We start from the raw sequence: 12,598 nt of genomic DNA on the forward strand, positions 1-12,598 counted from the left end.
AGAGAACTCGGGATCCCGTCCGCTCTCCCATAGATAAGCTGCGAAGCGCTGGATTAGTAGTTGGGTCGGTGACGACCAGCGAATCCCCGGTGTTGTATGTAATTTTCTTTTTGCATTTTTGGCCATTCTACGTTGGGGGACGAGTCTATCTAAGTATATTAGCCAGCGCATATACAATCCAGAAGTAATGAATCTCTAACCCTCCCATTATTATTCTGTTAAAAGCTCTTGCAGTTGATCAAGACACTGAGGAGTTACTTGACGATGTACTGATCAAGGTTGAGAGTCATGTCTAGACGCCCCCATGAAGGTAAAGATGCCACTTATACCATCATCATATCTAATTCATAAAAACCATCTCTTGAGGTCCAAAAAAGCCGCTGTCTCCTACAACCCATCGTCAACTTCCTTCTGGTCTTGCATAAGACTCAATTGAACCCAGCTTGGACACTTGACCGAATCCCAAGCGTCGACCCTCATCTCATAAACCACAAGGTTATCCTTAGATGTAGGCTTTCGATTCAAAGCAGACGAAAAGACAGTCCCCGGTAGCCGGCCGGACCTCTTCACAGACCGATCCGCATGAGCGAGGAAAGACTTCTTGTACTGTGCACATGCGCGGAGTAAGGCACTTTTGCGAGCCTCGTCCATCTTGTCATTGGTTTGCGAGTCGGGTAGTTCGCGAATAGAACACGAAGCGTTGTCGCTTGATATCGTGAAATCGATTCTAAAGAGTGAAGATTGCGACCCTTGGGTGCAACAAATCCACAAGACTCTGAATGAAAAGTCGTGCATCGACATCTCCCGTTTCATCCACTCGTCGTTAGGATAAGCCAGTACAACACGGAGAGAAGACATTTGAGTTGATTGCATCTTCAATAACAGTTTCACTCGTTTGGATGAGAAAAGAGACGTTGGGGAGTATCCAGTGTTGCTATCTGCAAAATAGCCACTTGGATGGATGAACAGCTCAGTCGACTCAAAGAGGTTCAGGAGTGATTTCGGTACGCCGACGAGGCATGTCGACTCTGCCCTGCAGTGGACCTGGGCCAACGTCTCACGATCGTGGTCGAGAAACACACATACAAGAAGATCTTGGACTTCGTAAAAGAGCCACGCAAGAGTTGGAGCTGGCAGAGAGTGGTTCGTGGGTGTCATGACAGGAAGGCTGACACGCAGACCGCGACTTGTGAGTTCGGGAGGGTTGGGTGCTGTTCTCATGGCCCTGATACTGTCAAAGCTGCGAAACATTCGGTCGTAGTCTTTCTGGTGAAGAATCTGGTATATTGGATCGTTGCCAATAGCCTCTTTTGAAGGAGTGGCAGGTGTGTAGCTGCCCGAGTCCTGCGGCTTCTGTCCTCGTAATGGGATACTCGTCCTCGTCGTAGCAGCATTGGAAAACTGCGCAGGTGACCAAGCTAGGAATCCTGTGGCGCGAACATAATGACTGACTGGACCATTGTCTTGCTGTAGCGTCCACGCAAAAATGCTGTAGTCTTCTTCCTGTTTGAGGATCTGTTCCTGGAGTCTCAAAAAAGATTTCGACCCCTCCCCATAGAGCAGGGGCATGTTGACGTTGAACAGACCTAGAAGACAGTAGGCCAAATCTTCTTCTCTGGTTGTGGTTCTGGCTGAAGCCCATGACATTCGCTCGGCGACGTTGTAAGTAGACGGATTCGCTCCACGAAGTACTGAGATGGGTATTCCTGTGACGCTGCCTATGCCTGAAGCAAGACTCCTCTTCGTTCCAATGACATTCCATTCCTTGGAGCAGAGCTCAACTGTTTGCGGTGCAATCAGCTCCTGCAGTGTCCATCCTCTAGTGAACCACCTGCTTTTGTAGAACTCGACGACTGGAAAGGCCAACGTGAGGCTATTATCGGTGACGTCCTGCAAGTAGGCGTAGCACACAGTCGCCCTCTGATACCAGGCGTACATGGAGTTGATGGCTTCAGTAAGTTCAGCGCTGCTGGACTTGTCGATGCAGCAGGTATCTATCCAGACCCAATCGAAGCCATCTTGAGCTGCTTTTCTGCAACAGCCGGTGAGTTTGGCATAACCTTGCTTTGAGGCGGCTGTTGGAGTGCCGATATCACTGAAAAGGACTTCCTGTTCACCCCATGTGTGACTGAGTATGGCATATGGAGGGACTCGGCCAATGAACTCTTGTAGGGAGAGAGTTGAGACATTTAACAATCGCATGCTGAATGATGTTAGTGGGAAGTGGAGATTAGCGGTCAATGATGGCTTACACATCATTCAGTCATATTGTTTCGCGATAAACGACGATCCCTTATAGAACACTGCAAAGAAGTAAAGTAGCCAAGTCCAGTTGAACTTTGTAGTATTAAGATTTGTGCACCTCTATCCTGAGATCTATGTGCAAATTGTAGAAATGAATTATATATACCCGTCATTTCCTTCCAATCGTAGTTCATCCATCATATCATGTATGAATTAATCATTAAAAAAAGGGTCCCAACGCTTTTTAACGTCAACGTATATCGTGTCCTGGAGCCAGATATTCGTGACAAGCATGTGGTTGAATAGCTTAGAAGAAAGCAAGAGCACCGATGAAGGCCAAGAGACCAGCAGGGGCGATGCGGCCGGCAGCAGCAGTGACGACGGCAGGGTTAGTGCCCTCGGGAGGAGAGCTGCCGGTAGGGTTAACGGGGACGGGGACGGGGCCGGTGGTGTGAGGAGCCTCGGGGTGACCGGGCTGGGGGTACTCAGGCTTGCCGGGAGCGGGAGCAGTAGGGTGAGGAGCGGGAACCTCAGGCTTGCCGGGGTGACCGGGCTTGCCGGGGGTAGGCTGAGGGTAGTGCTCAGTCTGAGGCTTGGTGACTGTGCAAGGGCAGTCGGTGATGGTGAGAGTGGTGGGCTTGGTGACGGTGTAGGTCTTGTTGCCGTGAGTAAGAGTGGTGGGCTCAGGGCAGTAAGTGGTGATGGCAGTGAGGACCTCAGTTGTGTAGACAACGGGAGGAACGGGGATGACAGGCTTTGTGGGCTTGAGAGGGTGGCTGATGGTGCAAGGGCAGTCGGTGATGGTGAGAGTGGTCTCCTTGGTGACTGTGTAGGTCTTGTCACCGTAGGTGAGGGTGGTAGGAGCCGGACAGTAGGTGGTGATGGCGGTCACGACCTCGGTGGTGTACTCAGTACCGTTGCCGTAGGCAGCGTAGTGAGGAGTGGCATTGGCAGCTCCGATAAGGAGACCAGCAGCAGCAGCAGCCTTGAAGAAAGACATTTTGATGGATGTTTTTTTGAGGGTTGTTTTGGAGTGGTCTGACTTTTAACGAGTGAAGTGCAGAGTAGAGAAGCGAGGGTGATAACGACTGTAGCGAGTGTAGTGGTTGGAGAGAGAAGAAGCAGGAAACAGGAGAGGGAAGAGGATGTATTTATCTCAAAAGGACCCAAGTTCCTGACAGACAGATCGAGTCAAGCTGAACCGAGCCGAAGTGAACTGGTCTGAACTGATCTGGGCTGACTGGTAGACATTCCGTCCGGTACAGCGCGGAGAGCGAACTAGTCTAGACTGGTCTAACCCAAGAGCTTGCATGGCATTTCAAGGAAAACCTAGACGGGACGAGCTAAATGAGGCAATTTTCCCTCTTTCTGCGCCGTAGAATGCGTCTTTGGTCCAATCATGACATGATGGAAAGTTGTTTCCTGTACCTGCACTAGAGTCGTTGGGCTGAGGTGGGTTTAATCCTGGTCTCATAATACGAGGTTCAAGGACTGACCAGGGACCAGGACCGGGGTTGTCGTGAAATGTGTGATCGGACCTTGGAGTGGCGGGTAAAAAGGCCTCGTTTGATAAGAGAAAAAGGTCTGGGGTAGCAAGGAAACGGTTAGACGTTGGCTAGTTGGAGGGAACAAGAGAGTTTCGGTGGCTGTCAACGGGCAGGCAAGAATAGATACCAAGGTAGCAGTGTCAGCAGGGTCTTTTTGTTTTCATCTGCACTCAATCTTGGTGTAAACTCTGTATAGAGGGTTGCATTGCAACGGCAACGAATGAACTGTCAATGTCTACTACTTCCCTACCAACGCACAAACATGACTGACAGTGATGATCCGATCAGAAGAGGAGTGGAGGAGGGATGGGGCCGAGTTAGCCGGATAACCATAACAACTTTAGTGAACTGTAAACTTGGCTACAGTGGAGTTCCAAGTCTCAGGTACTCCATATTTGGCTGCTCCGGGGAACTTTTCCTGAGAATCTACCTTTTTTGACTTTTTTCCTATTTTCTTACTTGTCTCTTCTTAGCGTAAACAAGAAATCCAATGACCGTCAACGGCCCCTGCAGTTGGCATCAGGCTAATGCGGTGCAGTCACACACACTTTTTTCAGTACTTTAACCAATGATACAAAGCCGGGTCATCTTTTAGTGGCCTCTCTTTCTGTCTAGTTATCTTTTTCTTGTTTTCGTTTAGCTGTTGGTTCTCACTTTCAGGCTTGGTCTGTCACGCCGTAGTGTGTCTTATCTCCCCCATCATCTACTTAAGCTTCAACCTAACTGTGCCGCTAAGAGGATATGCAAGGGGCAGGGGTTGCTGAGGTGAGATGAGCTGTTTATGTTTGGTTTTGACCCTCGGATCAGTTCATTCGGTGTCTGTCCCGGTGCTTTTCAATTCAATATGGCAATCCCGATTCCCTTGCTTAATGCGTGTCTGTGAATGTCTCTGTGCTCTCCCGCTTTAAACAATCGCATTGTAACTTTGTCTTAGACAAATATAATTTCCTTATGCAGAGCTCGTAAGCTGTAATTAAATATTTCCTTTTGGTGGCTTGTCGCAGAAGCCGACGTTATTTGCCTCTGGCGGTTTTGATTTGTCGTGGCTGATACAAGGCGTTGGAGCTTACCCGCCTCCTGTAAGGGAATAGAGCTGATGGGCAATCGAGATTACTGACTGGTTTTTTGATTGCTTTCCCAACGATGGACTACCTACTAACTAATTATGATCATGATTCGATAAACAAAAAGACATCATCTGCTGTTTCCATCTCAAAACTCGCGGTTGACATAGATAGACTTTCCCCTGCCCTCAACCACCTCATCCACATAGTCTACATACTTGATCGCCTCAAAGTCAGGGTAAAGATCCTTGGTGCTGAGATACCCCAGATACTTGGCACGCTCCGGGAGGTTATCCTGACGGAACCACTCGCAGTTGATGTACTGGGGAAAGACAAGTCCGAATAAGGATGGGAGGGACTTGTCGCCTTGATCGTACGTAGCCTGGGCTTTTGCGATGGTGGATTCAATCTCTTTCGTTGTCACCTGATTTTTGTTAGTGCTTTCTCTTATTTCGACATTTTTTTTCGGGAAACATAGACTTACCTTGTTGCGCGGGATCTTCTCGCCGGTCACTTTCTCCAAATGGCTATGGATCTGTTCCTGCGTCCAGACCTCATTGTAGGCAAACACATACTTGTTCAGAGTACGCTCATCAGTGATAATCTTGGCCACATACTTCCCAACGTCTCGGAGATCCGTGATAGCTGAAGCGTGAGAGCCATCCTCGGCCATGATATTTGTAGGGAACTTGAGGGCGTAGTCGATCTTGCCAGATGGAAGAGCTGGGAGAGACACCTGGTACCACAGGCCGACATCGATGATAGTGTAGGGCAGGTAAATCTTTTTGACGTGGCTTATGATGATTTCTTTCTGCAGGGTGTTAGATGGTGATATGGATTGGTATGTTATACTTACAAAGTCCCTGAGAATCAGGACACCAGTAGGAGGGCAGCTTGGACCAAAGCCACTGGGGATAAAACGCTTCACTCCAGCTGCCTTGGCTGCGTTTGCAAGAGCAATCTCGGGAGCAGTTGTGAATGGGGCCACACCGCTGATGACGACGTCTTGTCCAGTGAGAGTTTTTACAAGCTCATCATGGTTGTTTTCAATGTTGATAGGTACGACTGAGACACCTTGCTTTTTGATAAATTCGATCTCAGGCTTGTTGATAGAAGCAGGTCGAACAATTGCGGTCAGGTTCTACCAAGTTATTAGTACTAGAACAAGAGAGAATATGTAACAAACTTACAAACTTGGTAGAGGAAGTTTTAAGGGCTGCAATGGTGGACAAGCCAACCTCGCCGTTTGCGCCGACAATAGTAACATTCATGATGGTGTTCTGTTAGTGGTAAAGAAGATTGTTGAGATGAGGAGTTGTTTTGAAATTGTGATAATGTCGGTTAAGGACCATGATTGTAGGTTATATATAATCACCCTGAAGCAACGTTTCAATATCTCCGATGCTTTCTTACAAATTGTTGATTTATTGTAGAGTTTGTCATTGAAGTTGCGCTTTGTAAGTCTTGGTCGGGATTTGCTCCGCCGATATATCGGCGGTCATGATTGACTCCACTTTTCATGATGAACCAATAGGATTCTTGGGCGACAAGCAGCAACTACGAATATATACAACTGCTTGTTCATATTAGGCTCTTGAAGTGGTTTTGTTTGTAGCCAATACTGGATCTTATTCTTGTGTGGGATGCCTTTTGTTTGTTTCAAAATGACTTTGCACCCAGAGAAACAGTAAACAGTCATGATTGCGCCAGAAATCTTACAGTTCCTCGTCTATCAAACATAAAGAAAAAAACAGGCAATCCGTAAATATTTTAAGAGACTTATATAAATTACCTTCCATTCTCCTGTATAATATCTTTAGACTAATATCATCATCCTCTTCTTGGATTTCTTCAGCCCTATCAACTGTCGATTCACACAGACAAGCTCACTATGGATATCGCCATTGATAACACCGCGACTGTCCAAGTCATAAGACAGCAGCTCGAGTGTGAGTGTTGAGTCTTTGAAATTTACTACCATCCCTGATAACGATGTTAGCCAACATCAAAGTCCTATACCCTTACGAGACTGGAATAATGGTTGCTTTCTGTCGTCGCGATGGTGGACTCTACGAAGCTTCGCTTATCAAGTTAGAAGGCACTCGGACAGCAGTCTTGCATCGAAGCGATGAATATGGTGAAATGGAAGAGGCCCTGCGAGAGCTTTTGGAGCATACCATGACTGAACTTCACCTCAAGATACGGGTAGATAACCCCGACCTTGCATATTATTAGGCAACAACAACATCCATTCATCCCAGGGCAACAGAGGGGCGTTGATTTGACTATTTGTTACCGGGTGGAAGTGGCTGGTCTAGCTCAAGATGACTAGATGTCTCCATGAGGAGCTGTGGTGCATATCCTGGACCAGCAAGATGAGGCAGAGAGGACCATGGAGAAATGCTGCCTGAAATCAAACAGACAATTTGTCTGCGTGTCTTGTATTCATCATAGTAATCATGAATGTATCCCTCAACAAGAACCTGACAAATGTCAATTTTTTTGAACGAATCAACTCAAGTCAAGCTAAGAGTCTGCGCGCGGTAAATCTGCTGCGGCTGTGCCATGTAAGACAAGGCAACTGTACTGAAACTCCTCGAACTCTGATGACTCAGGTCCCAAATGCCAATTTGGACTTTGTCTGCAGGACCTTCTAGTGCGATGGGGATTGAAGATCCCAGGCACTTATAGCTTAACTAGATCCAGCTGTATTTTAGTAAGATCGTGTTAAGATCATGGTTCTTTTTCTGTCAGCCCAAATTCGCGCGCGGGAGATCCACTCAAATCCAACCCAATTGTAGTAACCGCGCGGGGACCCTCAAAAGATTAAGCTTACATGACATGCCCAGATCAGATATGACAGGGCTTAAGGGTTCAATCACTAACAATATGCATTCCAGAAAAGGCAACTCTCAGATCCGATGTAACGCTATGACATAGTCTCCGATATATTATTCTCTAGATATACACGATATACAAGAGTGATGGACCCGAAAAACAGTATATAATCGAGACAACTGCCAGTGATATAACTTTTTATCAAACAATACAAACACTCACCATCATCACAAACTCATCAATCCAATATCCATCATGTCTACTCTCCAATACTTTCTTGTTGCTGGCGCCACAGGTCGTCAAGGCGGCGCAACAGTAGATGCCTTCCTCTCCCATCCCGATATCAAAATCAACTCAAACCAAGTCTACGCTCTTACTCGAGACGCCTCAGGCTCAGGAGCTGTCAAGCTTCTACAAAAGTACCCAGGCATCAAAATCATCGCTGGCGACTTGAACAACCCCAAAGCAATCCTCCAACAGCTGGACAAATCCATCCTCCCCAAGACTGGAATCTATCTTGCCCAAGCCCATGGACCGACAGAAGTGTCAGATGCAAAAGGCCTTATCGATACTGCAGCTAGCAACGGCATTCCATACTTCGTCTACTCCTCTGTTGACCGTGGTGGTCGTGAGCTTAGTGACAAGGATCCATCGTACTGCAAGACCTTTTCCGACAAGTTTCTCATAGAGAAGCATCTCATAAGTGTATGCTCCAACAACAAGATGGACTATACTATCATTCGTCCCACTTGGTTTGCAGACAATGCCTGGTGGGGATTTCCCGGCGCACTTTGCATGACGGGCTGGAAGGTGAACATGAAGGGAAAGAAGATGCAGGTCACCGTGGCCAAGGATATTGGCAGATGGGCTGTGGAGGGTCTTCTTCAGCCTGATAAACGTGGAATTCGAAACCAAGCTCTCAGCATTGCTAGTGAAGAGCTCAGTTTCGACGACGTGGAGAAAGTCTTTATCAAACACACTGGAAAGGGCGTTCCAGTTACCTACAGTCTCTTGACTCGTTTGTTGATCTGGTTGAGTAATGATTTGAACACCATGTTTGGATTTATTGGCGAGAGGTCGTATGGTGCAGATCTCCCCTGGTTGAGGTCACAGTTGAAGCCGACTACGTTTGAGGAATATGTCAAGAGTGATGTCCCGACAGGAAAGGTCGAGTAGGGGGTGTGTCGATTTCTTTTGTATTCTTGGATTTCTTCCTTCCTAGTGGTAACAATATCGTTGAAATTTACAAGCGACAGTGCACTGTGATAATTATGGTTAAAAGGAAATAATTATAATGCTTCGCGAACTGATAATTCTTTAAAAGAACAAAAGAGAAGAGTAGTTAGTGGGTGATAGTTTTCGATACTTCTGAAATATGGGGATATCTTCAAAAAAGGACATAGACAAAACCAAAGTAAGTCGAGGACGAAAGAGAATGAGGCAGATTTGGAACTCCAAAAATGCAAAAGACAAGGAGTGGTCGAACGGGTGAAAGTGGTTATAGGTAAGTTTGTTTTAGAGAAAGTTTGTAGGTTTGTAGGGTTTTTTTAGGACGGATACCGCTCGACCACTCCTTGTCAAAGGTATGTTGACTTGAACTTATATATAAAGGTACCCTGATCCCAAAATACCTTATCAATAGATATATGCCTTAAGGCGCCCCCTCCGTGTTCTCCACCTCGAGAGGCACGCTCAAAATCACGCCTGTCTTGGGCACACAGTTCATGTACTCAAACCTCGCATCTCCTTCCTTCAACACAGAGACTTCGTGCCACGTTCTAAACTTCCTGTCCTCTCCAAAGGCCTTGTAATGTGTAAGCGCACCCCGGTATATAGCAAGGTGAGATTTGTGACTCTTGGCCCATGTCTCGAGAGCTTCAAGATTGGTAAAGAAACCCGCGCCGCAAGATTCCTTTCTGGGGACACTCTCGGGCGAAGAAGGGTCTTGGTTTTGGAGGTAGCGTAGCCCAAGAGCTCCAGTGTCGGGAGAGTTTTCCCACAGGTACTCGAGACCAGATCGGAGCGTGGGCTCGAGTTTCGTGTTGTACGAGTCGGCTTCTTCTTGGCCGCAGTTTTCCCAGAATTGACCTGAGCGGATGTGCGCAACGTTCTCGGCGTTGGTGCCGATGAGGTACTGACCTAGACCCTTGGGTGCTGTGGTTGGAGGAGTGTGGTCTGACGAAGGAGGAAAGAGATCGTAGGCAGAATTAGGGATTCTGTCTCTGGCGGCGCCCCAGTAGGCTGATAAAGTATGTTCTGGGAACGTTGCACCGGGGAGCTTTGCGAGACCAGGGAGATAGTCGAGGCCTGAGTAATTTGTCTCAAGTCGGGAATATTCTGTGACAAAGGCTTCACGCCAGATGCCTACTGAGGCGCGGCCTGGGTTCGGTAAGCGGGAGTAGATTGACTTGAGCGAAAGTCGATCTAGACTCTTCTCATATGCTGTCTTGTCGTCCCAATAACAGATCCAGATAGTTGTTTCCTGTGTATCACATCCATCAATGACAGTAAACGTCTCATGTGCCAGTGGACCAGTATCTCCTTGTAGCCATGGCTGAATTATTGCAATAGATTCATCTCGAGCATCGCCAGCTTCCGGAGTATCGCAGTGTTTTTGGACTCCGATGTACGCGGTGCAGACATGCGTGACACCCTCAGGAAGGCTAAGATGCCATCGTGGGACCGGTACACGGTGGTTTTTGGGTTTGCATAGTGGATGGACACGTGCAGGACAAGACATGGCAGATTTCTGGTAGGTCCGCTGATGCTATCCTAAGATGGCTGTTGAGATGTCTATGAAGGAGGTTGGCTGTTGAGTTGCGCCTATTGTGGTGGTCCTGGTGAGGGGTTGGGGTAGATATTGGAGGCTGTCATGTCATTTGGAAGGGCGTCGTTGTTTGGAATCAACATGACACAATAATCACGCATTATGCAGCTCGTTACATCTGCTGATATCAGACAGAATGAGGAATCAATTTTTTTTGACGATGATTCCACATGGTGATGCTTATTGCTTCATGAATTGAGAGGTATCAAGCCACGGAATAGTGCATCTCGGCTGACCTACCACTTTATATCAACGTCAGCTGATATACTCGGATTCGAAATCCACTATCGATTGAATTACTATCATGGCCAATACGTTTCCTATTTTTATTTATGTCGATTCCCGTTCTTATCTCTCTTGGCATGAAGCGGTCGCCACACCGGTCTCATCCGGACATCAATATAGGTACCGAAACTCAAGTAGGATCCCGTGCGATAACGGAGAGAGACAAAGCGAGTGAAGGGGACTCCAGCTTCGTCACGTAATTCTAGAAGCAACTTTTGCAATTCCGTGTCCAGGGTCTTTTTGCCTTGTTTGTCTCTATCTTGTAGTTGTAATTGGTTGATTCGTTGTTATTGATGCACCGTCGGAAGCTGTCTCGGAAGGCGTCCCGGATACTGTACTACGAACTTAGTATTGATTGCCGGGGGCGTATATATTTATCCCGATCAGATGATGGTGAGTTACTTAAGAGAGAGGGGTCAATTGAAGTTTGTCTGTATTCCTTGTCAAGTATCTTTTTGTCACCGGCAGATGTGCAGGTCAGCATTCCAGATGTTTTCTGATGTTTCTTGTTTACCAATTGCAGTAATTACTTGCCCTGCATAGCGGTTAGCTTCTAATTTGATTCCATTTCTACACCATCTCTTATCACCGAAGCCTGTATTTACAGTGGGCACGGTGAACGGGGGTGTTTGACCGTCGGTTCTATGTCTTTGGCACGGTAGCTTCCCCGCAAACACCAACCTATAACCTTGCAGGCGGCTTATAGTGGGCAACGAGATGGTGATATCTCGGCATCTCGGAGCCAATTCCTTTGCACCATGATTCCGTCCGTACGCAGCCAAGATTACCATGATGCACACTCATTTTGCGGGGGAAAAGGTTTAATAAATGACATTGTTTCTGTTTCTTACACTGCTTTCATACTTTCATCATCTATAAAAGATCCCCAGCTCCCCCCTCCTTTTTAGTCTTCCTTTCGCTTCTGCAATGGCTTCATCTTCTCCAAGAAACATCATCTCAAAGAACAAAACTCCCATCGCAGCAGTCGCCGCTTTCGTGTCAGCAGCAGCAGTCCTCACTTCAATCTACAAATCTTATACATCCTACAAAATGTCTCACAACCTCCACCCCAGCATCAACAAGGGCATCACCAAGGGCTCTTCCAGCTTCTCTGGTGGCAAGCTCCGATGCAAGTGCTCTTCCAACCCCGTTGAGGTCACCCTCGGCGGTCAGGTCGCTCACAACCACGCCTGCGGCTGCTCAAAATGCTGGAAGCCTGAGGGTGCTCTCTTCTCTGTCGTCGCCGTCATCCCCCGCGACCAGGTCCAGGTCACCGCCAACGCCGACAAGCTCACCATCATCGACGAGAGCGCTGCCATTCAGCGAAATGCCTGCCGTGACTGTGGCGTCCACATGTTTGGCCGCATCGAGAAGGAGCACCCCTTCAAGGGTCTTGACTTTGTCCACGTCGAGCTCTCCGACGAAAAGGGCTGGCAAGAGCCTCAGTTCGCTGCCTTTGTCTCTTCCATCATCGAGCAGGGCTTCCCCGCCGAGAAGGCCAATGAGGTCCGCTCTCAGTTCAAGGACCTTGGTCTTGAGTCCTACGATGCTCTGTCCCCTCCTTTGATGGACGCCATCGCCTCTTGGACCGCCGCCAAGGCTAAGATCTAAGTGTCTCCGTCTAGTGTAAGCCACTTTTTCAAAAAATAAAGGGTGTGCTGTGTTACAAAAAGTTGCAAATAGTGGTTAGCGGGTGTTGGGAGATCTGGTGGTTGTTGTTTTGGAAATGTACCTGGTTTGCAATTGAGAGGGAGTTGGATGGGCCATCACATACTGTGAGCCTCAAATGAGAT

General features: G+C 47.6%; 7 protein-coding genes across 7 annotated transcripts, besides 2 other annotated features; 3 read left to right on the forward strand and 4 right to left on the reverse strand.

Moving 5' to 3' along the window:
• The first annotated feature begins 13 nt into the window (after positions 1-13).
• Positions 14-100: a repeat region.
• A 287-nt stretch (positions 101-387) lies between these two features.
• On the reverse strand, positions 388-2,202 carry FPSE_08816 (uncharacterized protein; the record flags this gene model as incomplete). The annotated part of the gene is made up of 1 exon (XM_009261934.1): positions 388-2,202. The coding sequence occupies one exon, from the start codon at positions 2,200-2,202 to the stop codon at positions 388-390; it is 1,815 nt and encodes a 604-aa protein (XP_009260209.1).
• Positions 2,203-2,551: 349 nt separating this feature from the next.
• Positions 2,552-3,244, reverse strand: FPSE_08817 (uncharacterized protein; the record flags this gene model as incomplete). The annotated part of the gene is made up of 1 exon (XM_009261935.1): positions 2,552-3,244. The coding sequence occupies one exon, from the start codon at positions 3,242-3,244 to the stop codon at positions 2,552-2,554; it is 693 nt and encodes a 230-aa protein (XP_009260210.1).
• A 188-nt stretch (positions 3,245-3,432) lies between these two features.
• Positions 3,433-3,484: a microsatellite.
• Positions 3,485-5,003: 1,519 nt separating this feature from the next.
• On the reverse strand, positions 5,004-6,126 carry FPSE_08818 (uncharacterized protein; the record flags this gene model as incomplete). Its single annotated transcript, XM_009261936.1, has 4 exons — positions 5,004-5,279; positions 5,340-5,666; positions 5,712-5,996; positions 6,046-6,126. The coding sequence occupies 4 exons, from the start codon at positions 6,124-6,126 to the stop codon at positions 5,004-5,006; spliced, it is 969 nt and encodes a 322-aa protein (XP_009260211.1).
• A 620-nt stretch (positions 6,127-6,746) lies between these two features.
• FPSE_08819 (uncharacterized protein) lies at positions 6,747-7,090 on the forward strand (the record flags this gene model as incomplete). The annotated part of the gene is made up of 2 exons (XM_009261937.1): positions 6,747-6,804; positions 6,855-7,090. 2 exons carry the CDS (start codon positions 6,747-6,749, stop codon positions 7,088-7,090), a joined length of 294 nt encoding a protein of 97 aa, XP_009260212.1.
• An 858-nt stretch (positions 7,091-7,948) lies between these two features.
• Positions 7,949-8,869, forward strand: FPSE_08820 (uncharacterized protein; the record flags this gene model as incomplete). The annotated part of the gene is made up of 1 exon (XM_009261938.1): positions 7,949-8,869. The coding sequence occupies one exon, from the start codon at positions 7,949-7,951 to the stop codon at positions 8,867-8,869; it is 921 nt and encodes a 306-aa protein (XP_009260213.1).
• Positions 8,870-9,344: 475 nt separating this feature from the next.
• FPSE_08821 (uncharacterized protein) lies at positions 9,345-10,433 on the reverse strand (the record flags this gene model as incomplete). Its single annotated transcript, XM_009261939.1, has 1 exon — positions 9,345-10,433. The coding sequence occupies one exon, from the start codon at positions 10,431-10,433 to the stop codon at positions 9,345-9,347; it is 1,089 nt and encodes a 362-aa protein (XP_009260214.1).
• Positions 10,434-11,732: 1,299 nt separating this feature from the next.
• On the forward strand, positions 11,733-12,416 carry FPSE_08822 (uncharacterized protein; the record flags this gene model as incomplete). Its single annotated transcript, XM_009261940.1, has 1 exon — positions 11,733-12,416. One exon carries the CDS (start codon positions 11,733-11,735, stop codon positions 12,414-12,416), a length of 684 nt encoding a protein of 227 aa, XP_009260215.1.
• Between the last annotated feature and the right edge of the window lie 182 nt (positions 12,417-12,598).

This window comes from Fusarium pseudograminearum, chromosome 3, assembly GCF_000303195.2.
Source record: "Fusarium pseudograminearum CS3096 chromosome 3, whole genome shotgun sequence".
Taxonomy (NCBI): domain Eukaryota; kingdom Fungi; phylum Ascomycota; class Sordariomycetes; order Hypocreales; family Nectriaceae; genus Fusarium; species Fusarium pseudograminearum.